The sequence below is a fragment of the Rhopalosiphum padi genome, chromosome 1 (assembly GCF_020882245.1).
Source record: "Rhopalosiphum padi isolate XX-2018 chromosome 1, ASM2088224v1, whole genome shotgun sequence".
Taxonomy (NCBI): domain Eukaryota; kingdom Metazoa; phylum Arthropoda; class Insecta; order Hemiptera; family Aphididae; genus Rhopalosiphum; species Rhopalosiphum padi.
Genome location: NC_083597.1, coordinates 41,042,321 through 41,069,971, shown reverse-complemented (window position 1 = coordinate 41,069,971; position 27,651 = coordinate 41,042,321). Strand labels below are relative to the sequence as shown.

At 27.3% G+C, this 27,651-nt stretch overlaps 1 protein-coding gene across 1 annotated transcript in view; it reads right to left on the bottom strand.

The window, feature by feature from the left end:
* Nucleotides 1-27,651, bottom strand: part of LOC132923673 (neuroligin-4, X-linked-like) — a 302,330-nt gene that overhangs the window by 110,778 nt on the left and 163,901 nt on the right. Inside the window, exon 3 of the mRNA XM_060987600.1 lies at nucleotides 24,095-24,256. Within this exon, the coding sequence (XP_060843583.1) occupies nucleotides 24,095-24,256 (162 nt within the window). The remainder of the gene's footprint in view (nucleotides 1-24,094; nucleotides 24,257-27,651) is intronic.

Here is a 27,651-nt window from a genome sequence, read left to right as displayed (position 1 = left end):
TGAATAATTTAACTATTTTATTGAATTATTTAAATATCATAACAGTCAATTTATAGCATTTTACACGAACCTACCTCATTATTTTTATTTTATACCAATTATTTTCAGAAAGAAACATTTAAATATTCATAATTTATCAAATAGAAAGAAAATTTTTTACAATTTTTGTTTAAACTTCTAACTGGATTTATAATTTTTTCGAAACTAATATTTTTTTTTATTCCATTGCTTTTCAAAAATTTAGAACTAGGTCATCAAATACATTATATAATAACACACACACACAAATTGAATTATACATAAGCTGTTCTTATAAACAATATGATGCCCGTTGAAAATTATGTACAAATTGATTTTTTTAGTTTTACATTTAATTCTATTAACAATACTTATCTAAATAACTATTTTTAAAGTGTTCGTATTTGATATATTATTAAATTTTTTATTCATTATTGTATGTAATTGTTTATACTAAATGTAATTTTTTTCTATATTTCAAATTTTCTTATATACAATTCTTCTTTACAATAATTAATAATTTCATGTAATTGGTTATTTTTACCGTTAAATGCATACATAAATATATATAAATAAAGTTTTCCAAAAAATTATGATAATCTTAATAGAATGCTACAACCAAACTTTAGAAAGCAAATAGAATTTATAAAATCAAGCTGGTAAAAATCGTCTTGATAATGATCATATTAACATAATACAGTAATTGAAAATATTTGATTATAAAAACGCTAAAAATATTATGCTTTTTATTGTTTATAAATTTCAGAAAATGTACAATAGTGTCGATTTGTTTATTGAAACACAAAAACTTTAAACAAGTATCATTTATTTCATAGTTTAGTTTTATACCCTATAGATAATACACATAATACATAAAATATATAACGTACCAACACAAATTTGATATATTTGTGACGTTCTATGCATTTTAGCTTTAAATATTATTTTACGGTTAATATTTCACAATAAAATATTGAAATATTTTAAATAGAAAATATGTGTTTATAAACATCTTATAGGAGCGGATTAGAATATAATGATACATCTGTGTAATTATAATTATTAATAAGTCATAACTTATATTTTTATATGATTTGCTGGAAGAAACTATAATGATACAGTACCCATTTGAAATTAAATTATTTTTAAACGTTTTTATACATAATCTTTAATTAATTTTGTATGTCAAAGAAGATACTCTTACATTAACTTATTAATTTTGCTGTGCACCCAGTACCTCCTCTTTCTTGTAGCATTATTTATTTTTAATCAACCTTTTCGCGTTAAATTAAGCAGAATATATTACGCATAATGGGACCTACCTAGTGAGCGTCAAATATTTTAAGAATTCCCATTAATCAAGTAAAAGATTTAGAGAAACTCTATTATAATTATAATTTAATTCGAAATACGAAATAAAATAAAATTAAGATCATAAGTTTTATGTTCATCCTTAACGAAAAATTATGGCACTAAAAATGTGTTTTATGCTTGAAACGTATATTATTAAAATAAATTAAAAATGTCTAATCGTTGAGGAATTATGTTTAATTAATTATATAATGTAAATACATTAATAAATTATTACAATATATATTATTTTTATTTATTTTATTATATTATATATTATAATTTAAACAAAATAAATAATAATATGTTATCTTACACGCGTTATATACAGATTAAGGTACGTTAGACTTTCCACTGCTTATATATTTATTTTTAGTTATATTAAAAACTGATATTGCCTATTTAAATGGTTGTGATATTTATAAAATACAATATTCAAAATTATTTACATGGAAAAATTTGTAATTTATTGTGAACACATTTATCATTATACACTCCCATTTTACGTTAAAAATAAATATGTATTTTTGTCATTATTTATAAAAGGAAAAATATAGATTTAATTTTATTTATTGTTATGAACTATACGTGACGTATCATATAAATTCATTCTGTTTATTTAAATTACGACTAACAAATTAAACTTTGGTTTTATTATCATTCTTTATAAATACTAAATAGTTAATTTTTTTATTTCTATAATTATAAATTTTACAATAATATGTACATTGCACAAGTAGGAACAATGAGAAATCGAATTATTAAAAACGATTCATTATATATTATGGATATATTGAAAGGTTAAACGATTGAAAGAAACCACCGACGAACAATATACTTTATTAATATATAATATAATTATTAAGTTAAATTAAATAATTACTAACATTATAATTTTTTTACACATTTATTATACATTATACATTTTTTTTCTATAATAATTACTCTTAGTAGTTGTATATTATATTGTTATATATTTCGATTATTTTATTGTCAACAATTTATACAATGATTTTTTAAAAGCATACTTACGGAGAAAATGTTACTAACCAATAACCATATTATACACTCTCGGTTCTTATAATAGTTTACATTGTTTTCCTACTCCCTAGGTGCCTATACTCAATGCGACCGTTCAATTGAAATTGGCCATTAAACTGCCAACCCTAGTGACTTATGACAATACCTAACAGTTAAGTCACTATTTTAAGGTATTAGTAGTAATAAAATATAATATCACTTAAAAAAAAAAAAAATGATTATATAATTTGTTTATCCAAAAATGTATTGTTTTTAATTACTAAATAACTAATATTAGTTACATTTAAGTAATAATATTCATATAAAATAAAGTTTTGTTGGTAATTTTTTTTGTGGTCGGGGAGGGGCGAAAACGTTAAACCAAAAAAAAAAAAAATTGATGAAATTAAATTCTAATTGAAGAAATGATCTTATGTAAATGTTCAAGAAAATTGTTCTTATTCGTTTGTATTTGGTAAAATTAAAGATAGCCTCTATTGTTTTGATAGCATCTGTTTTTGACATAATTTGTAAAGGTTTAAAAGATATTCCATGCTGTATAAAGGTAAATATTATCTAGAAACATAAAAGGTAAGTAATTTGGACCACAGCAACCGCAACTGTATCTTATCGTTTTATTAAGCTTATAAGTAATTGATTTGTTATTTTGTTATGTATCTTATGTGTATTTTCGTATTTCTTGTTATTTATTATTTTGAAAATGTTTATCTACATTTCAGCTGTTTTTGTTATATTGATTTTCTAATATATTAATAATTTAAAAACCATCAATTATAGTTTGTTCGTAACATCTTAATACTTGTGTTTATAATATTCTTTGTGTTTCTTATATCTGATTTCATTCCATGTAGCTGTGATGTTTTGGATATTAGTTTTTGTTGACGTATATTCATTTCGTCGTTTTTTTTTTTTTAATTGAATTCTACGATACATTATTTTGCATATATTCTTTTTTATAGATTATTTTATCGATTTGTTGACTAGTCTGTTGCTGTATATTTATAGGTTGCTTTATTTTTCAATTTATACTGTTGTATTACATTTTTTAGTTATTCCACAGTACAGGTTATTTATACTAAAAATTACTTTTTTATTACTTTTAGTATAATTTATTAGAATTGGCTAGACATTTCATTTGAAGAGTTCATATTCATCTAAATATTCTAAATCAGTTGATAATTTTCTCGATACTCTTGAATTAATATTAATGAAAAAAATATTTTAATAAATGTATACGAGTATATATCATTAAATGTATAATAACGATTATGTATTTATTTTTAATAAACAGATTTAAACAACAGTGATGTCTTTAATAATAATATAATAATTAATAAATAATAATTAATATAATTCATAAAAGTAGAATATTATAATAACACCATTCGTTAAATTTTTACATTAGCCATTTTTATTTTAGTAGTATAGTACATTATTAATTAAGTTAATATATTTTAAGAAACATTTTTATATTTAGTTAATTTCAATTAAATATTTCACAAAAAACGTTGAAGATACTATATCTATTTTAAATTTATAAAAATTATTTATTCTTTATATTTTATATTGAAAATGAAGTCAGCCATATTGCAACTAAAATTAAAATATATAATTGTGATTTATTTACTATTATGCTGTTATAGATTTTAGATTTTGAGGAGAGTTGAAGAACTTATTGGTGTTACAATGATGTGTGTTTTTTTGTCAACCACTATATTTTAAAGCAATAAAAATGCTTTATTTTTACTATTATAGTGGTTATTGATAAAAATTTGATATAGCAGCATAATTAAAACGTAAAAAAACATAATACTTTTAAACAAAAGAAAATTATAGAACACCGAAAAATCTACGCAACACAAGTTTTTTACAATATAAACTTAATATTTTGTTATATTTCAATTTAGTATTCAAAATTTCAAATAAAAAAGAAGAATTTTTCTCATCAAATTTTCTAAAATATGATTCAAAAATATTTATTGTAGAATCATGAATCATAACACTATTACTTAAATTATAATTTCATGATTATATACAATAAAATGATCAAAATATTTTAAATGTTTGAATTTTTTTATTTTTATTTTTTATTTTTGAATGTCGATTTTAACAATATTTTAGCTTGCAAATTAGTATAAATTCGTAGAATTCGAATAAACTTATCTTGCAGTTATTAATTTTAAATAACATTCAAAACATCGACGCATTTTTTTTTATAGTAATTTTTATTTCAATTATAATAAAATTGAATATTTAAAATATTATATAGATTTTTTTCTTTAACAAGTTTGGATATTTTATTGGAATCGAAACTTTTTTTGCATCACGTTTATTTTTATTGTCTATACACAATGAAGTTTTCAAAATCTTTATGCTGATTTTAAACTATTTAAACTCTGACCCTATTCACGTTGCTCTAAGCTACGTCGGTATTTATTTATAAGTTTACAACTGTAATATATTATATGTTATACAATTTTAATAATTATTAAATTTAGTACGGACAAAAATGTCATCATCGTACTTTATTTATAATAGGGAAATAAGTCACTAATATAATTTAAAACAACTATAAAAATACATTATCCATACAAATAGATGTAGACGTTGACGTTATGTCACTGTACCGTGTCTGTGTAGCGTCTTTTTTAGTTTTTTTTCTTTAATTTTAATGTCAACTCTATTAACGTTTAATTTGTTTTCACGAACTTCAGATCACTTTAAAAATGTACAAACGAATTATACTTTAAAGTAATTGTTTGTAAACATATCACACAGTCCGAGTGTCCTTTCGAAACATGTATTATTAATTTGCACACAAAATATTAATCAATACCAGATTTTTGGCAGTGACATTTTCGACCGAATGGTAATTCTATAATGTCGATAAATATTGGGTTATAGCTGACGTTGTTGGACGAGAGTAAACATACGAGCTGGCGATTTAGTGTTATACACTAATTTAATTACCGGTAACGGGCACCTCGTGTTTCAGTTAAGGATGAAATATGGATGAGAACGTTTCAGATAACATAATTGTAGATTATGTTCACTAAACACGATGAATTAAATCACTGTGTGTGATGGACGAACGGAGCATGGACTCACATTTGGCTACCGGAAATTATACATAATTTGCTAGGTTCTAGTTAGTTGCACTGAATATTATGGCGTTGGACTTATACATTCAACATTTAAACTCGCCAAATTAGACAGAATAATATTCTAGCAAGCAGGAACACGTATTTATTTTAAACGGTTTTTACTATTCATATAGTTATTTTATTATACGATAAACTTTGGTGAGAATTTAAGTTGGGAATAATTTTCGTTGCATACGGACAAGGGACGTAAAGTTTTCCAGAATAAACTGAATTATAACCATCTACTTATTAATAACATGCATAAACTATTTATTTAGATTTGCGAGTCGACATTCATGAAAGCATAAACTCTTGAAATGTGGGGTGACTTTAAATGTTTATAATTTTAGTAAAGTTAAGGGAAAATCACGTTACATAAATCGAATAGATATTTTTTTAACTTTTTATTTTTGTTAAAACAAATAAACATTTCTATAGTGTCTTAAGTTTTATGGAGTAATGAAAACCTTTTATTTCAACTAAAGTTATTTATGTTAAATACTGTTTTGGAATTCATTATATTTGTATTATACGAGAAAAATATATTAAAAACAATTGAAACAATTTGATCTATGATATCAAATTCTATTTATATATATTTTTTAATTACAACTATAAATTATTTTTTTTTTAAATGCTTTATATGTTGTACGACATTGTATTATTAATATTTACATTTTTTTAAATGTTACAAACATTTTACAAAAATGAAGTCTAAACAAAATCAAATAATTAATACATTTAATTTCAAAAACATACAAATAGCGTTAAAGGTAATAATTTGACAATGTATTTTTTTTTTTTATTAACAATTATATGAGAATTATATAAATACGCTTAACGAATTATATCAAAATTTAGAAAATGTAAAAATACAATTTATTAAGCATCGAATTATTTAAAATATTCAATACTGAAGATTTCTTTGTTATACAATATAATAAACTTTATGAATCAGATTTTTCTTCTTAAAACACATATATACTTTGTGAAATCAAAGTTTTCATGAAAAGTTGTCGGTTTCAAGAAATTTAAACGTTTTTTCACTCTTTGTGAAATACAATAATGTAGAATTAATGCGTCATCCAAATGTTATACCGAGTAACTTTTTGTTCAATGTAGTCATTCACTTTGATAAAATACAATTATTACAATACAAGCATATCATTTAATTATTTAATTGTTTATAATAACATGCTTTATTTTTTAGAATACAGACATAGTTGAATTATGTTCGCTTAAATATCAATTAAGTAAGTAATGCATTATATTATTCAATATTTAACTAATAATAGTCTTCAAATTAAAGCTACATACAAAAATGTAAATAAATTTAATTTAATTTAAATAGAGGGAAAACAAGTTTGTTAATCTGTAATATTACATGATATTACAAATGAGCGCATACTTACAAGTACTCTTTACTCTTACACGAACATCTTAAAAAATCCTGATAACCTTAATTCTGATACAAATTGGAAAGTTTTATGCAAATACTTATTGATTATTAAATAATTAATTAATATCTCTACAATATCCACAGTATCTGTGTATAGTTTTGATATATAATATGAAGTCGTAATTCAAGTATATATCTAGTTTCTGTATAGATTTACATGAAACTGTTCAAGTTTTATCAGAAGGTTAGTGGTTTCTAAGTTGTTTGCGTATGAGTGTATAATATACACTCAAGGATATACATTATATATCTATCTAAACAATATGCTTGTTTTAAAGGTAGAACTAATATGAAATGTAATATTCATTATCATAACTATTTGTTTTAAATAGCATATTTTAAATAAATAAAAATAAAAAAAAAATATTTATAATTAATATACTTTTCTTTTTTGTTTATTTAGTATAAATTAAAACTTAAATTGATATATACATGTATAAATCGTGTATTGTATTAAATATTTTATAATAAAATAATTTTATTAATTTTGTGTGAATTATATTTTATTTTAGAAAATGAATGATTATGCTGTGAAAAAATTACACAATTTAAAATTAACGTGGCGATTTCGTGAAAAAGTGGCCATTTTCTTGAAATATTTTCTTATTTCACGGAGTGTAAAAATACTTATCCATTTCATGACTACTCATAAGTCTGGTTCGTGTACACTTACTTGCACACACAAACTCGGTTTGCTGGTGCTCTCCCACTCAATTTTTCAATCGAATCCAGTAGGTAACTCTCAAGTTAGATAGGTGTATACACTTTCAGCGAAAACCAGAGAGCGACAAGCGGATTTATTAAAGAGTCTATTACCTTTCCAGAGCCGATTTATTTCCCAAAGAATAATTCCTTTTTACCTCTTCACTCTTTATAGTAAGTTACATAGAAGAAAGCCAACATTATACAATATACTAGTTTAAACAATGTTAAGAGTACGAGAAACTTATCAACTACTAAACGGAGTTGACTATACCTAATGAGTCGTCCCTCTCATCAGAAATAAATATTCACTATAATATTATAATATTATCTGTTTTTTTTAAACGCAACAATTAATATTATTATTGTTATACAATTGAGTTATTAGGTACTATATATTAGGTGAATATTATATGTATTACAGTTATCAAACGTTCCGTGATGGGATGATACAATTTTGTCTAAATTTTAGTATTTGAAATAAATAAAAAATATTCATAAGTGATGCCTGAGCGTATAATAAATACTTTTCTATACATTATAAATTAATAGAAATTTTATGTTAAAATAAATTGTCAATTTTGATTATAACTTAACAAAGGTAATGTTTATGAACGAAGATCCTGTAGCACGTGCTATCCATTTGAATGAACTATAGTCACTATCGTAATTGACTTAAAATACGAACTAAAATGTCCAAGTCCATTCAGTAAATACTACGTTGAACTACATTACTTTAACCGAATTGAATTTAAAAACTATGGAGCAGTCCACACGCCCATATAATTTAATGTATTAACAATGGTACACTGGAAAAATATATAAGCATCATAATATTAAAATAACCGATAATATATATTATGGGTTCTAAAAACGTGAGTCTAGACGCGAAATCCAAAACGATTATTAGGATGAAAATATACGTTCATACGATAAAATAAAAACAAATAAACAATATTGTTGAAATTTTAAAAATTAATAAATAGCAAGATCGTGATATATTTATGATTTAATATAAAGTACGATGAAAGTATTTTTTTTTTTTAATTACAAATAGGTATATTTATGAAATATAATGGATACTCGTTATCTAAAATAGTCTGTTGAATCGTGATAATTTATTATAGTAATTGAAAAAATATTACATATTATGTTTTATGAAAAGTTGCATGCGTGAAGTGAATATAAACTAATTTTCTTATCTTCGTATAATTTATTACCATCAAATATTTAAAATGTGAATCCAGCTTAAACGGATTTTCTAAAACTAGAAGGCGCCATATTACTGCCACCTCACATATAACGCTGTGTACTTATAACTATACACGAAAACGTTTGCATAACACTGCAACCACAGTAATTCCGGAGCTTACTGAAATAGTTGACAGTAGTCTAGCTAAACTGGGTATAAATCTATCTACGGTGACTGTAAGTTCTTTTTAAAATTTTTCTCTGACCTCATGATTATTACAAATGAGAAACGTTTTAATTTTTCTAAAAACAGTCGTAAATTATTATACACACTTGTTATTACAATAATATATAAACGTTTTATCGCATTTCTATTGTAATAATATGCTCAGAGCGCAACTCGGTTTGAAGGGCGTGTTGATTGTTTTGCAAAATATGAAAAAAAAGTTTAAATTAAAACGATAATTTTAGACCAATTGCACCATTATCGTACAGAACACTGGCTGCCAAGTTAAAAAAGAAAAAAAATCACGCTCACACAATATTACACTCGATTCTACGAAAAATAAAATCTAAATAATAAAAATACCTAACAATCAATAATCGATCGTGTTTAATTATTTCGTAGGTATACCGTTATTATAGGTAAGGGTTATATAAAATTTAAAAAATGTATAATGTAAGAAAATTGTATAAATTACGGTTATTTATTAATTGGAGGCACTATAAACATCTATCGCATCGGAATAAAGTGTTATATAGGTACTCTGATAAACCGACGGGATCTAGATTTATATCAGTATCTGTTGACCGACTGTGCACGATATGCTAGCGTGCAATGTACGCCTAAACACATAATATTCTTCTTACAGTGCCTAAATATCTATATTTTGGCGCGGAACGTTAAAAGAAACGCAGTGTTATAATGTTATACCCGCTGTGGATATTTATACGGTTATCGGAGTACCGGCCATTCTCGGTGCGTACCAAAGCGTTTTTGTCGATAATGTTATATAACCGAATTTCGTGGCGCGCTACGCCGAGAAAATGTTCTCAATTTCGTGGCAATCGATTTTGCAAAACCGAATTGAAAAAATAAACATCACTCCTGGAAGCAGGTACTTGTAATACTATGTCGGTATCAGCAGGATTTACCTAGTGAAAATCCAATAACAGTGCTTCCGGCTCGGAAACTAGATTATATTAGGTTATGCTGTAGGCATATACGAGCTTCAACGGTGTTAACGATAAAAATAATAAATATAATGACGAAATATACTATTCGGGTTAATTATGGATTACGACTTACGACGGTTACAATTATTATTATCGACTCAGCAGTACCCGAATAAAAATGTTATAACCGATAATTACTACCGCTGTTATTCATTGTGCACAGGACTTGTATTAATATATTACCAATTACACACTACTAAATACCTTTATAATATCAATTTAATAAAGTATCTCGTTGACGTGTGTTTTTGAGATCTCTTTTGAAACACGATATTCATTTTAAAGACATCGCAACAAAAACATAAACGTATACAATATACATAACATTATATAATTAAATGTAAATAAATACTTATAATTCAATATATTATATTGTCCTATAATCTCGAATCCGTATTAAATTATGCTATATTATACTTGGTGTATCGTGTATCACAATAATATAGTAACGTAGACTTTTGTTATTACACGATATAAATAATATCAAAAATTGACACATTGCAATATTGTAATTTTGTATTTCGTAATTTATGACGATTTTATAAAAAAAAAAAAAAAAATACTGTAATAATGATTATTATTTTTTAATCCTACCGATAAAACATTAATTTTTATTTTAAAGATCTAACGATTTCCTCTCCACTACGTTTTTTTGGTGACATGTTATTGAGTATATTATGTTCTTATAAGACAAACAATATTCTCTTCTGTGAACTCGTAATAATAGTTTTTCTATAACGCTATTGTTTCATTTTGGACAATTAAATTAAACGTGAACGACCATTAAACACGAGTCCGACAAAATAGACTGGTGGTAAATAATGCGAAATATATAAAATTAACGACTCGCTATACACCGTTTAGTGCTGTCAGTCCAGTCGGTGACGCCCATCGAGTGGACGTCGATGCACCGAGATTTTTATTTTCGTATATATATATATATATATATATATATATATGTATACCATAACGATGATGAGTGGTTCACGACCATTCCTGCAGTATTCGGTAGACCGAAATAAACAATCGTAAAGAACGGAATATTATACATTATGCGTCTATATATCGTTGTATATATATATATATATATATGATTGGGTTGACGAAGGTTTTATTCACCGGACACTTGTTTAGAAGTGCGCTTACGTGTACGCCGTATATGCATACCTTTTTTTTGTAATAAACATTTTGAATTTTCGCTGAGAAAATTATGAAGAGCGTACACACAGAGTATAAACCGATGTCAGCTTTCTTTATAACAACGGCTCAGGAACGATTCGCAACAATTTCACAAGGAAATTATTCATCGTCTTCAACTCACCTATCGCGCAACGTATAAATATTTTATTCATATATAATAACAACTCGCAGACGACAGCGGTAATACTGGTACTAGTGCATATTTATGTTATATTGTATAATATGTATCTGAATAATATAATATACAGGCACACAAATGATACATATATACACATTCACACACCCACACTCACACTTTTATTTATTTTTTGGCGTAAAGGCAGTTTTTCTTGCTTAGGAAGCGTTCTTTTTTCTCTTTTTTTTTTTTTTTTTTACCGAAGCGGTCCAAGTTAGAAACGACGTAAACCGCTTTTATGCGTATGTGCATGATCGCCAAACAAAAGCGACTTTCCCCACGACCGCGATATCCCATCCGACCCTCGTTGGCCTGTATGCGATTTTTAATATTTATGAGCAAACTTTTCGATTTAATAACGCTTCTCCGGCCCCAGTGTAAATGCGACGTTAAAAATATTGTATTTTTGGCCGAAAAATAATAATCATGACCATAATAGTTTTTGACAAACGAAACACTATACACGAACACCTGCGCACACAATTAAAATGCACTTCTTTCACAATAATATATATTATATTATTTATATACGAAACATAATTGATCATTAAATTGAGTTTCTCGTTATGTTATTAAAACTGTAATAAAAACTCTAAAAACTCATTACGACAAAAAAAAAAAAAAAAGGTAACTATAAAATACATCAAAATATTATTATATGTATTATTTATAGTTTTCATCTGTTTAATACTCGAGGAGAGTTAACAAATGTGTCGTAACATTGATATCTAAGATGTAAAAATTAAAATCTTTAGACAGTTTGTATTAAGTACAATACGAGTTACTAGCTACATTACTTAACTAAGTAATGTATTATAATATGTAGGTATGTTAGTATTATATTATTATTAATAAAATAGTTTAATCACGTGCATGAATATTCATAAAAAAATAATGACATGGTTATTTTGTTTTAAAATAATTCAACACATTACACGGTTGGTTAAAACTTAAAATATTAATCATATGTTTATGAAAACTATTATACTTTTATGTCTACGTTCCATGCAGTTTTCAGAGCCCTTTCCATATAATATATTCTTCGTACTTCTCATTATATATTCTCTTAAGAATTCTCTTTTTGCCATCATCATTTTCTTTTTTAGCATGATATCTTGTATATACATATCTACAATACAGACCCTATTACACTCACCATCTCTCTCTCTTTTTCACATTTACTTAAGCATATTATATTTTACGGTGTTATCATTAGTAATTCTGTTACGTATACGATATTATGTAACATATAAAAAATATATGCTTGCATGTTGTTCTAAAGCAATGCGAATAAGTTAGGAGTGTTAGGACTGTCATCATTGTGAATTAATTAAAATGACATCCAAAAACAAAGGGTGATAATTATAAAAACTACACGATCAGCAATTTCCGTTTATAAAGATGGTATAAGTGAATAATATATATATATATTACATTTTACATATAAATACACGCACACACTCCTAATACTAATATTTAATCAATATTTTAATACTATTTAATAGCAATTTTATTTGGCTAGGACAATACAAAATTATACAATTTACAGCCCGTAGGTACATTAAATTATATTATAATAACTTTACTATACTAATTTCAGGTATTTTTCTCATTTGTTTAACACAACAAGGACAATAATTCCGTACATGTTTTAACTATAGTACATTATTTTACTGGTTTTTAATTAAAGGAGACGTGTAACATAAAAGTTTTAGAAACCTTGTACTCGCAGGAACCACTCTCCGAGAGGAAAACACAGGTGTATGACTATAATAATTTCATGGCACTAAATAAGATACCAAAGTAGTATTAAATGTTGAGAATTTGATGAAACTAATTAACATTAGAAAAATATGTATTTTTAAGTTAATTTAAAAATTTATGTTTTTATATCCAACGAAGATTTCAGATATATTATTATATTATAATGACATTAAAAATAACAATAATAAGATAAATCTGCATATATATCATTATAAACATTTTAATATTATCAACGACGTATAGTTTTATACATTATTAATTATTGTACTTTTATTAGTAATTATTTATTTTAAAATGTCTTTTGTTGTTATTATTCAAAACTAAAAACTGAACATATAATACGATGTGTCGGGGGAAAAATATAGAACTATAGTTCTACCATTTTTATTAATATTAGTCGTCAACATAAATTTATTAGTTTTAACTATAACAATTTTCCGTTTATAGTATTTCCATAAACATAAACATGCTTAAATCAAAAAATTATATATTGAAAGATATTCGACAAACAAAGTTAAACGATGTGCTTAGAGGTTTAACAAAAATTTAATTATTAAAATATAGAATAATATATATTTTCCTTGTTTGTATTATAATAAAAAATATAATTTGGTTGTAAATAGAAAAGTAATTGTTGCTTTCTGTTAATGAATTCAGCAGAAATTATTACGAACACCTAATTTATTGTTATTTTAGTTTTTTAGAAAATAAACAATTGTATGTTTATAACAAAATAGTATCTAATTTAGAAATTATAAAACTAGAAAATGTCGTGTATAAAAACTTATTTCAATGTGTCTAAATCAAACAGTTACATACGCGATGACTAATTATTGCGACTGTTGAGCTGTAAAATTAGCAGAACAACAATGTTTGCTCACTGTTTCGATGAAGCATTTTAATGATGTATAATAGCAAGTACCCAATGAACGTTAAAGTAGTGTAGAACTACAACTTGTATTCTAACTAGAGCGTTGTCAACAAATACACTTTTGAGATACGAATTGTTATTTCGATTTTTTATGAATAACAAGCAAACCGAACAAGTTTACTAGATTTCTATTAAAAAAACCAAGTACTTATTGGATTTACATGAATACGGAAATGTGATAAACTAATATTATATAAAATACGATTTAACATATCGCTATGCGATGTGTTTTGATTGTTACGGCAAAGTATTGAAAATTGAATTTATAATGGGGTTTTCATCATTCACCGCAAAGCACTAATACCTACTTCGACACATTTTCATCTCCAATAGATACTTTTTTTTCTTCACTTTTTGTTAATGGTTTTTCTGTCGAAACCAACGACAATTTTTATTCCTTTTGGCCAATGAAAAGTACGGTCAGAGTAAAGCAGGTAGACGCGTTCGGTAATACATCAACTTACTTATATACGCGTACGTACGCTCACATATGTTTGCTCCTCCATTAGCAGAACTCCATCGACCATAACATGTGTACACATACATACACACTTACATACATATACGCCCATACGCGGAATTTCGTCGTACTCACATATTTGTATGGAAACCTTATTCTTTTCTCACACTTTTGTGAGAAAAAAAAATACTTCTCGAAACGGGAAAGTTGTCGGGAAAGTTTCATTTTATTGTACCTCTAATCTCATAACGTACACTAGCCCTCTTTTGTGTGTCTAGTGCCATAATGCAATAATTTGCAATATTAGTAAACCTGCAGTATTCACCCAGACGAGGACCGAGAACGTGGTGTGGTTAGCACATAGATAAACCCGATGAAATAAATGTTGCGATTAAACAAAATTGTACAACTGTCGACTGTTGTATGGTTACTGTGTAAGAAATACAAAGCCGGAGCACCGGACTAGTTTTTAAAGAATTCATATTTTTAAAATTCAACCATTATGAAGTGTGCAAGATGTGTCTTACATAAATCAGACGTTTAAAAATATAGCTATGAATGATGATGGTAATACATTGTTGTGTGGGATTAAATGTTCTAACGATTTAAATATTATTGAATCGTCTTGTGAGACGACTATCTGTACGTATCTGTTTACGAACAAAATGTTTCCATATCACTGTTAACATAGTAAAACATCTAATCAAATTCTTTATAACTGAATAAAAAAATTTCCCTACGCTATTATTTCTTATCTACATACATAATTTATATATAACATATTTTTATGTTTTGAATTTTTAATAACACATAAACAAATACAAATACATGAAATTTATGTCATTAACAATAAATTATTTTATTAATCAATCTCATTTAAATTAAAATATATACATATTTTACTTCTTTTTCTTCTTTTAAGGATTATAACAGTTCGTTTAGGACCATCGCCTCTTCCAATACACTCTTCCATCTCTTTATATTAAACCTTGCTTGCAAATCTAGTAACGAGTTGATTTTATTTTCTTCAAATCTCTATCAACTGTATCGTGGCATCTCCGCCGAGGCCTGCCTCTTAGTTTTTTTCCCGATGAGTTGTTTCCGGTGATTTTATTAACGAGTCCTCTTAGTGAGCCCTCTACTCGCTATTCATGTCCGGTCCAATCCAGCCACTTTCTAACTAAAAAATTAGGTGAACTCATCTTGCTATACACCTACTGTAGATTTTCATTTGTTCATTCATAAAAACTACTTAGGTGGTTACTGTATACTGGTCTATATTATATTTTTCTCTTGAAACACTGCATTCTTTCTTCGTCTTCTTGAGTACTAGACCACGTCTCGCATAAGTATGTCACTATAGGTGCAATGTATATACATTATAGGCGCTCTTTTGTGTGCCTTAACAGTAACTTGGTTGAGAAAATTTCACTCATTGTGATGTAACGTCTATTTTCCACATTTAATCTCACCCTAATTTCATTATGCTTATTGTTTTTTTTAATTTATGTTAGTTCCCAAGTATTTTAAGTCCTCTAATTACTCAAAAGTAAACACATAAAGTCAAATGTCAACATCATATATTTAGTCTTGTTTTCATACACTACTAATCTCATATTACAGCTAGATTTTATTAGCTTTTTTGTGTTTTAATCAACGTCGTGTTTGAATTTTATAGTAGAAATATGTCATCTGCTTAGGTAAATAGTGTGTAAGGTCCTATTAATTATATTTCTTCCATGCCCGGTATATCTCTCACCACCTTTTCCGGGAATAGTTTAACTCCAGTCGTAGTAATACATCATCCGGACTTAGCCCAGTCTTACATTCAATTACTGTTAATAATGCTCCTAAAAAACGTACTTTAAAATAAATTTATTCATTCCACATCTGAATTAATCTAACTACCTATTACAATAATAAGAATTACACGTTTTGTGAAATTGAATGTCGATTTTCCAAGTATCCATTAAAAAAATGTATGTAATAGTTGTTTTATGTAATAATTTTTAACAAAAAATAAAAGAAAAAAAAAATATATTTAACATTTTGTGACATGGTATTGTGGATTTTCTAATCATATGTTTGGGTTGATTTAAATCCTCTCTAACGTTACTTAATCTTGAGCAGTTAATCGTATGGGATTTATCTGGTAATTTTTATAAGACACTGAAATGTTATGTAAAAACAGTGTTTTATTTTAACTGAAAAAATAAAAATAATTATAGTAGATTAGTTATGCTATAGAATGTAGTTTTATATTATATAATATAGTATTTTCCAAAGCAAAAAAAATAGTAGACGTTACATCCACATGTTTTGATCCGTATTACATGGGTACCATACGTGTTACCTTTAATAAAAGAGTGAACTTTTAATTTGGTAATGAGTTATGAGTAACAAACTTATTGAAATTTTAAAATTTCATACATACTTGGTGATTTTGATTTTGAATATTTTGAATACATTTTAATATATGATTAGTCTAAAATGGGTTTATATAATATACAATCAGCATGTAGTATATACCAACAAATAAATATATTAAGTTGAAAATTGTATTTTATTTTAATCAAATTAAAATATGTTAAATTTGAAAAATTAATTTAAATATATTATTATTGGCTATTAATTATTTTAATCAAATATAAATTATTGAAAATTAAAAACCACAAATTACTTCATAAAAATATATCCATTTAATAAATAATCCAAATTCAGATATATAAATTGCTATGTATTTGATAGATTTTATTTTATTTGTGTTATTCATGTTATCTTAACGTTTGGGTAGAAACTATAAACATAATTGGTTATTTTAATTTAAATATTACTACATTTATGTATTAATAATAGACATAATATTAATATATTTATATTATAGCCAGTTAACTAATATAATTAATATAGAAAAGTCAAACGATTAAGTTTATTATTTATTATTAAAAAAAAATTGGTCAAATTGTAATATCAGTGTTTTTTTGATTTTACAATATATACTGTTTCTATACAAATATAAACATTGAATATAATATATTCGATTTTTTTTCTAAAGAAGTTTTCTTCATATTGTATTAAATTTAATAAACAATAAACGAGTGTGCTACACAACTATTTCTATGTACATAAAAGTGATTGATCTGCACTATGAATTATCGTTTCTTATGAAGAGAATTATTAGGACGGTGCAAAATGGAGAAAGCTTTTCTGTTTAACTTCAGTGTGTTTTAATAACTTAGTACTTAGTAATTATTTAATACTAGTTAGTATATCGTGCAACTTGTTGATGCTGAACCATTCACTCGTGCCCTTATGTAGATCGTATTTACAAACAGTGAAATGCATTGACATTACGAATCTAATATAGATGTATAGATAGAAGTTTGTATTATATTGTTTTTATATTGACTTTTTACAACAATAATATTATGCAGTTTTAATAATGTCCATTTTATACTGACGGTCGACGGATGTTTACTACATAAGTTGGTACATATGGACGGCGGATGAATGTGAAAATAAATAAAACTACATGTGCAGCAATAAAACACAAATATGGTGGATGCATAATATGTGTACCACGACCTTTGCGCGTATGCTTATAGACACACTATGTATATATTGTGTATAGGTATATCATATTATATATTATTATTGACATGTGTAATATTGGATACGTCTCCGCGGAGCAGCGCATATATAAGAAAATAAATAAAATGCCAGTCTTTTATATTATGTGAGCTCCGGATCCCCGAGTATTTCCGGCTTTAGACCCGTGCGCGTGTACGGTTATTCGTGTACGTGTGGTTGTGTTCACACGGGTGATGTTGGCTTCGGGAACGACAACGTCGAAGGAGATCGTCGTGAGAGTGCGTGCTGCATGACAGAGGGGTGGTGGGGCGGAGGATAAAATTGAAAGCGGAAAATAGGATAGACGGTTTCGGATACCACGCGTATGTGTGTATATAATGTATATATATAGCATTATAGTTTCGATGGTGGTGCGGGCGATTTCTCTTTTCCTCTACTCGTCGAAATACGAAATGTAAAATCTATAATTTATGCATCGGCACAGACCATGTTATCTTTCGTGTACGTACGTACGATAGAGATATCCGACTGGTAGAGAAAGGTGGAGAGAGAATTAGAGAGAGAGACATTGCGAGAGAAAGAGATACCGCGACTGAGAGGATAAATAGTGTATGGGTGCCGCGTGCGTATGTGTCGTGGCGACGAGCCCAATTGATGTCACGAAAACGATTTAACACCAACCCGCCCAAGGTACATCCAATTCTGCGGTAGTAATGTTCACATAGATCCTACACTTCTGCCGGGAAAAAAAGTTGCATCCAATTTTACCTGTCACGCTGCTGCCCCGATGTTTTGATGGAGCTAACCCAATGTGTCAGTACTTCCATTATGATCTGACAAACCTTATCTGTTTTCCTAAACCATCATTAACGCAGTCCAAACAATAAATGAATAATTTATTACAATTCGACTGCTAACCTATTTTCTGCTTTGTATACATTCTATGTTTTTACAGTACTGTTAAAGCATAATATTTAATAAGCATTCGCGTAACTTAAAATCTTTAAATTAAAAATCGATAAATATTAATTGCTGAATAGTGTATTCCCAGTTATTATTTTTTTCCCGGAAGTTACAAAATATAAAAAAAAATAAAATTAAAAAATTAAAGCTGATTTGTTGAAGACACTAATTAATTACGTATCACTGTTATTTTATCACTTTAAATGGAAATTAATTGCTAATTCTTATTAAATTATACCGTTATCGTTAATTGCGAATTAATTTAATTACAATTTAAATACTTTATCTACATATATATATATATTATATATTTAAATAATAATATAAAAATCAAGTAAAATAAATATATATATATATATATTAGTATTTATTTACTATTTAGAAATGTCCCAGATAACTGATAAGTGTTAAGATGCATCAATGCATCATATTACGTATTGATCAATATTATTATTGCATGTTTTAAAATATGTCATTGTAATATATTATCACAATAAATACCATAAACGCAATAACATTTTATTTTTATCATACTAATATAATATACATTATACATAGGTTACATTGTAAATTTAATTTTAGTATTTTTTATTTTTTTAATTGGATACTTTTTTGTGCATTTTTCCCGACAAATATTGTAATGTCTAGAATATTCTACCCGGTGGCGTCCGTTTATTAATAATTGTAGATCCTGAATTGAAGATTGTTATTTTCTTGTTGACTCATATCATATTACAATATTTCCATTCACACTAGCTCATCTACCCAAAATTCGTCTACCGTCTTATGTGAAAAAAGTGAATATATTCAATTGTTATTATTATGCGTTTGAAACTTGTCAAAACTAAAAAAAAAGTATTAGTTTCTCGAAAAAAATAAATATTCTAATTCAGTGTTGTTCGTTTTCCATATTTCCTTACTACGTATTTAAGTAATATTATATACAAATTGTTTTATATGCATTGCAATACATAGCGAAATACATGGATGTTGATATATTGAATATAAGAACTAACGCTTTATGATATATTAATAGTGCTCAAATACGGGACTGAAGATTTGTAACGAGTAAAGACTAACGATTATAGAACAAGTCGTACGGGAAATATATCAGTGTCACGCACAAGAAGGTTTCATATAGGTTAGGTACCATTAGTGTTTCGGGTTGAGGATGCACATTTTAATGTGAAATTACTGAGGGTGTTGGCAGGGTATGTAGAGCAAAGAGCCACTTGTTTTTGTGAAATTGAATCAGTGGGTTGTAAGCACTTAACATTGACCCTTTTTAAATATTTTAAAGTGTGTGCTAGTTTTTAAGAGTAAAATTATTTTGAAATTGATATAAACATCAACATTTATGAAAACTCGCTTGTATATTGTGATTTAATAATTACATTTATTGGAAATATTCTTTTAGCTTTTAAATATCAATAGTTTCATAATTCAATATATTAAATATTTATTCAATATCGTTGTTGTCCGTCGAATACCTGAGTTATGTGTCCCCTTATACTAATAATAAGTTTAAAAGGAACAAAAACTGTCAAAAACTTGTTCACAGCTTGTAAATAATTGACTATTGTATGTTATTTATTAGTGCTTATTTAAAAGTGACATTTCAAAAACATGTTTCAAGAATTATTTTTTATTTCAATACAAACATTAAAACTCTAAGTTTGTGTTGATTCAACAAAAACCAAATCTGAAACAATTTAAATCGTTATGAATGTAAACAAACCTTGCGTGACTTTGATCAAACTAAGTACTACGTATTTCTCTATTTGATGAAAAGTCATTATTCATTTTTTCTCCGTAATAATAATTTCATGTAAATCTACCGAACGAAATGAGTCGTCGAATTAAAATATCGCCGTCAAATGTTACAAGCGTTTTTTTACGCCTCAAACTATTTTAGTTGCATTAAATTTTCCGGTCTGTTGCTTTTAACACGAAACGGGGTGGATTATTTGAAAAAAAAATAAGCTATACTCTAAATTTAAGAACTACCCGGCCCCTCTAAGCACATTTTAAAATACAATCCGTTTTAATGGTTCTTGTCTGTGGTGGGTAAAACCCATCAATTACTTTTTCGTTTAAAAACCACGGTGGATACACAAATATATGTATATAATATATATATATATATATATACATATTATATGCATGGATATTCACTTGGCCTTGGGCAAAACGTCAATCTCTAACAACCATGAAATTGATTTTTGATGTTGTTATAATATCGCGTGTAACGTTTTACACCTAAATGGCTATATATGTCCGTGTCAAACCCCGTGTCGACGCGCAGCGGCGGGCCCAGACGTGTGGTTTTTATAGCCATAAACACTCAAGGACTTTTTAATTTTTACTCCAAACGTCACAGTTTTGGCATTGATGCTTGATATTATTATTATTATTAATTTTAAAATTATTTTATCATAATGTTATACATCAGTACTGGCAAACGGTATCAAATAATTAATTTCGTCAGCCCCACAAGTTCCCGTCAAAATAATAATATACACATACTATTGTTGTCTTTGTAAAGCTGCCGTGTATTTTTTTCCGTATTATTTAATCTTGGAAAAAAAATATACAACGTTAAAACGAATTATTCTCGACGTAGTATTTTTATTATAAATGTGCTACATTTATTCTGCGAAAAACTTGTTTACAGTACACAGAAAGTAAGCTGATTTACAATTTAAGTATTATTGCGATATTATTAAAACTTTTGTTGTTAACAAATCCACTGGCAATATTCAATATTTATACGTATATAACCGTTCACATCTGTGAACACTACAGTAGTTTTTTTTTTTTTAAACAAAAATATACGTATACAATTGTAATGTGTGAAAAATCTATTGTAAATTTGAAATATATAAAAGAAATAGAAGTTGCAATAAAAGCATTGTCAGTATAAACAAAGACGGTATGATAAATTGATTTATTTATTTAAGAACTCATATTAATTTAGAGTCAAATTTAAAAACGTTGAAAAATAAGATACATTATTATTAGGTATGCATTATTCATCTCCAAAACTGTATAGAGAGAATAATAAAGACAACGTCTATATGGTTTATTTTAGTACCTATGCATAACTGTGAGTACCTAAAGCACATAATTCAGTGGCTCATACGTGTATTATTATATCATATTATATTTTATCAAATATAAAAAAAAAAAATAACAGTATCACCTTAAAAATAATTTACCATAATCTAAAATAAGTAAAAAAAATAAACCTATATTTGTATATATTATTATCTTTTATTGCTTTCATCTTGTAAGTTATAGCAAGCCTACTGCAAATGTTTTCTTATGATATTAATTTTTGTTAATTTTAATTCATAGTAAAATAATATTCTACTGCAATAATTAATGTGATTATAAATGTCATATTGTATAGTTTATTCACTGATTTCAGATATATAGTCTATATAAATAAAAAAATATATAAAACAGTAACCTACTATACATTTTTATAAATCTGTTTTTAAAATGCACGTCTGTCGGTTTTTATATTTTGTCAAATCAAAATAGATATAATAAAACAAAAGTGAATTATATTTTCTATCCGTATTAAATACCGATTCAAACGCACTATATTAACTTATTCCCCTGTCCTTATAAATAATTAAAAAAAAAAACTGATTGTGTACACAAATCTGTATTTTTGAATGTCACCGACAACCGACAATTTGTTTTTTACGTTTAATTTATCAGGAAAACAATATCTGTTCGGATATGGTCTTTGGTCATATTTCGTTCACCATTTTTTTTTCTCTGTGCCAAACGTAATCAATCATCGATGCGTCATGGCGATGACACATGATAGGGGAAAAAAAAAACTAAACTCGTGTTCAGCAACGGTATTACAGCCGGGGATTATGAATTATTAATAGGCGTCATCGTAATTACACGGAAGGTGCCTGGAATGTCAAAAAATTCAGGAAAAATGAACACGAACTACGGCTTTCAAAGGGTTTACGACAGGAAAATATGATGAAGAGATAAAGTTTAACGTATTTCTAAAGCATTCCCAAAGTACCCGCTCGACAAAAAAAATGTACCTACCAATTTTACAACGGTTTCACCTTTTAAAAATCATTATTGTATTTTTAATATATTTATTTGCTAAACACACAATTAAATATAGGTAAAATATTTAGTACTACAATGATATAAGTTATTTTTGATAATATGTTAAAAAACTTATCAATATCTATAACAATATAATTTTGATGTTTTTTAAGTTATTTGAACTCATAACGTATTTGTGCTTACGAAACAATATTTATATCAATGACTAGAAATAGTAATTATTGGGACAAGCTAAAACTATAAATATTATATCATGTATCACATTATTTATAGTAAATACATAATGTTGTAAATATTTTTTTAATTAGGAATGGTATATTTAACAATATCATTTTTCGTATTCTACCTGAGAAGTTAAATTTTATTTAAATATGCATTTACATTCTACAAATTGAAATAAAAGATTTTTTATTCTTAGAAATAAATTCAAACTTATTGAATGGAATTTGCTCGTGGTTTACACAGTGTTCAATTAAATTTCACTTTGTCTAGTTGAGTTTAGAACTTTTGTAAAACTGGCATTAATATACTTGAATTATCTCTGTTAAGGACAGCATAAGGGGTCAATTACTGACCCTTGTCGTGTAAATTACATCGAAAATTTCAATGTATACAGAACACTATCGTTGTGTACCTACCGAACTATTGTACTTAACCTGAATTAACGTTCACAGACTCTATATCAAGTATTTCAAACACGCATCGTCTTTAAAAATGTTCACGTTCAACTATTTTATTTTTTAATCTTAATTTATATACTTACCCAATATTCCCAGTCTGTAATTTATGGTGACTACGACTAGACCACCATAGCTTGCCAAAACTGTACCATCGTATGGATTCCCCGAATTCCATTCGTACGATTCACCATGTATGAACACGAGCACGGGCTTCAGTGGTATTTTATCCTCACTTCGAAAATTCACTATGACATAAAATAAAATTTTAATTAGAAAATTATAAATTTCGTTTATAATTAAACAATTTATAAATTTTATTCAAAAGACAATACATTTTTATTTACCACAAATATGTATTTAAAGGTTCACAAGAAGATGGGTACTATCATGATTTAAACCATCTATTAATACTAGCTCAGTTTAAATAAAAACTATTTATTTATGTTATTGATACATCCAATGGAGATTGTTACTATTTTTATTTTTATTCTACACAAAATTGGTATCTATTCAGTTTAATATATTAGTAATTTCACAAATCGAATACTTTTCAACCAAATTCTTAATAAAATGTATTTTTCCTTAGTGTTCCACATCAATATTTTAGTTTTGGCTTAAATAAAAAAAAACTGCTAAACTACAGTCTAGAAACAAATATAATATATATATTTAACACTTTGTTCTAACAAGCAAATTTTTTTTTACAGTTATTCGATAAAAAAAATATTTATATATTAGCGTCGTACAAGTATTTACATCATGTGAGACACATAAAATATAAAACACTAAAGACTAAACTGTATAATTTCGTAAACAAAACTGCAACTTTTGTTGCCTTTCTATCGATTTTGGGTTTCGTCCAAAGTTTTCCCATGATGGCCAATTATATCCAAAATTCAGTAAATTCTCATTAGCTTCAGACTTAATTTTTTTATTTGCCCTTTTTCGAGTTTTAATCTTGTATCAATTAGTGAAACCAATTATCGAATAAAAAATAAAAATAAAAACTCTTACATATTATCCGTCTATATATACATCTGGCTCTTGAATACTAAAGAACTGCGAAGATTACATAAATACAAAAGTTAATTTAAATGTAAAGTTTATAAGCCGAGTCGTTATAACGTCGTGTAACGACTCCAGTATATATTATTGCGATATTATACTTTCGACAAATTAATATAAAATATGTTAATTATTCCGAAATAAAACTCGGTAGTAAACGCCGTAGCGAAGTAGTTATTGTTCAAGTATAAATCTCTAGATTTAATTGTCACGTCGTTTCGATTGTACAAACACTGTAAACGTATTATACTATTATGTATTATGTATTATTATTATTATTATTATTATAGTACACCGACGGAGTGCTAATGAGCAAGACAACGGTTGTTTCCGCAGTAAGCACTACGATATTGTACATTATTATCAAAAGTGTCCGCAGGGCGTAGGCACTGTGTCGCGACAACAACAGCGACAATGATGATACGACAATAATATAATAACATTACAGAGTGATCGGAATACGTCAGAGAAAATTATGACGATACGCGGTCGACGGATTTCGATTTTCCACAGGACGTAAATCATATCGTTTTCGTTGTTATTTATTTTCTCGGATTTGTTCGACTTTGCGGAGTTGTCGGCAACGCGAGACATACGCCGCCGGGCGACGTCACCGGGCGACGTCGCGTCCGAAGCGTGTCCGACGCACAACACGACCGATGGAATTCGGGAAACGCAAAAAAAAAAAATGCAAAAAAAAAATTTGAATCCGATCCGAATGCCGGACGAACCGAATCGCAGCCCGCGGGATCAATCGTCGGCGACCGGCGGCGGTGCCGTGCAATGTGCGGAGAGGGGTTTGCGTTCAAGTACGCCCGCGGACTAATGGCCGGCCCTGTAGGGAATATCATAATGATATCACATACCGTCGACCCGTGAAATCAATTTGCTCCCGAATAGATTTGTGACCCCTGCGCGCGAATGGGTGGGTGGGGGGGGGGGTTGTTTTTGGGGGGGAGGGCCTTAAATTCGTTTACCGGAAACTACAATAATGATGACAAATAATGGACGGGGTCACCGCCGTGCCGGTGCCGGGATGCACCGCCGCCGCCGCCTTTACCTCCACCACCACCACCGTAACCGTACCACCACCACCGCCGCCACTTCCGTAGCCATCGACGACCGTAGTTGTTGTGTTCGGTCACGTTTCATTAACACGGTTGCGGTCGCGGGTTTTACGCGCATCTCGCGGGTATCGTTGACGTGCAAAACCATTCTTCTTCCTGTACGGCCGCCACCGCCGCCGACCGCCCGCACGAAAACCCCCGGCCTACCCGCGACACAAAAACAACTCGGCCGGCAAAATTGACAACATTAATACATTATAACCGCGCGACCATTGCCGCTATTTTTCTCCCGCATCGACAATTACTCTCACGCCGACACGCCGTCCAATAGAGAACGACGTATATTATTATATAATAATAACGATGACGTAGTGTTATAGATTTAAAAATTAGGTAACGTATATTACATTATTATTGTTCTAATACATTACAAATAGGTATGTATGTTATATAGGCGGTATAATAATATGATTATAAGTAGATTTTTTTTGATTTTTCAATAAACCATCTGTTTATTGTTACAGAATAATTATTACGGTGTATTGTCTTTAATATTTTTAATTAATTTTTAAACAAAGCTCGGGGTTAAACGAGATAGGTTTTTTTTTTATTATTATCATAATATGTCATAACTACTAACAAAACGTTTACGCTTCAACTTTATACCATTCACTGGTTTTCGAAATCATAATTTTCGTTGATTTTTTTCAATAATGCTATTAACCTATACATAATATTATATTGCTAACGTTTTTCTCTCTCTCTAAATTATAAAAAACCTTTTTAATTTTTTTACATTAAAAACCCGAGAATGGTTTGTATGGAAAATATTCATTATATGGCGTTTGCATTCCATTGATTTAGGTGCTTATAGCTGATACATTGTGATTTGTGAATAGTTTACTGTTTTTAAATGATTACATTTTGTGTGATAGTTATTCAGAATTACAATCACCCACAGAAAAAAATATGATTTATAATTTATACCGCAAAAGTTAATTAAATCTTAATATATAAAAAGTAATTGTTTTTAGAACATATAATAATGTGTTGTATTGAAATATAACAAACTAATTAGGTATATTAGAAAATTATTGAATTTTAAATTGGTAGAATTATTTAAAAAAAACTCTCCAACTATAATCAGAATATCAATATTGGTAGATGATACAATATAACTTGATTATTCAAAATGTTTTATTGTAGGTCAATTTTCCTATCAAATATTAGTTTATTACACCATAAATATACTTTTATTTCAAAATGTAAAAATGACCTAATTTAAAAATTAAACGTGTATATCAATACATTCTAATTTTAATTCATAGATTTACTCTTTTATTATTATTTTAACAGTACTAATACATTCTATACAATAATACAGCAGATTCACTTTTAAAAAGTCATAATGGACAAATGGATATTACATTTCATGGTAGCACAACATTTTTAGTAATGACAGAATGTATTTAATTAAGATAATCACCTAAATGTCATAATTGTACATG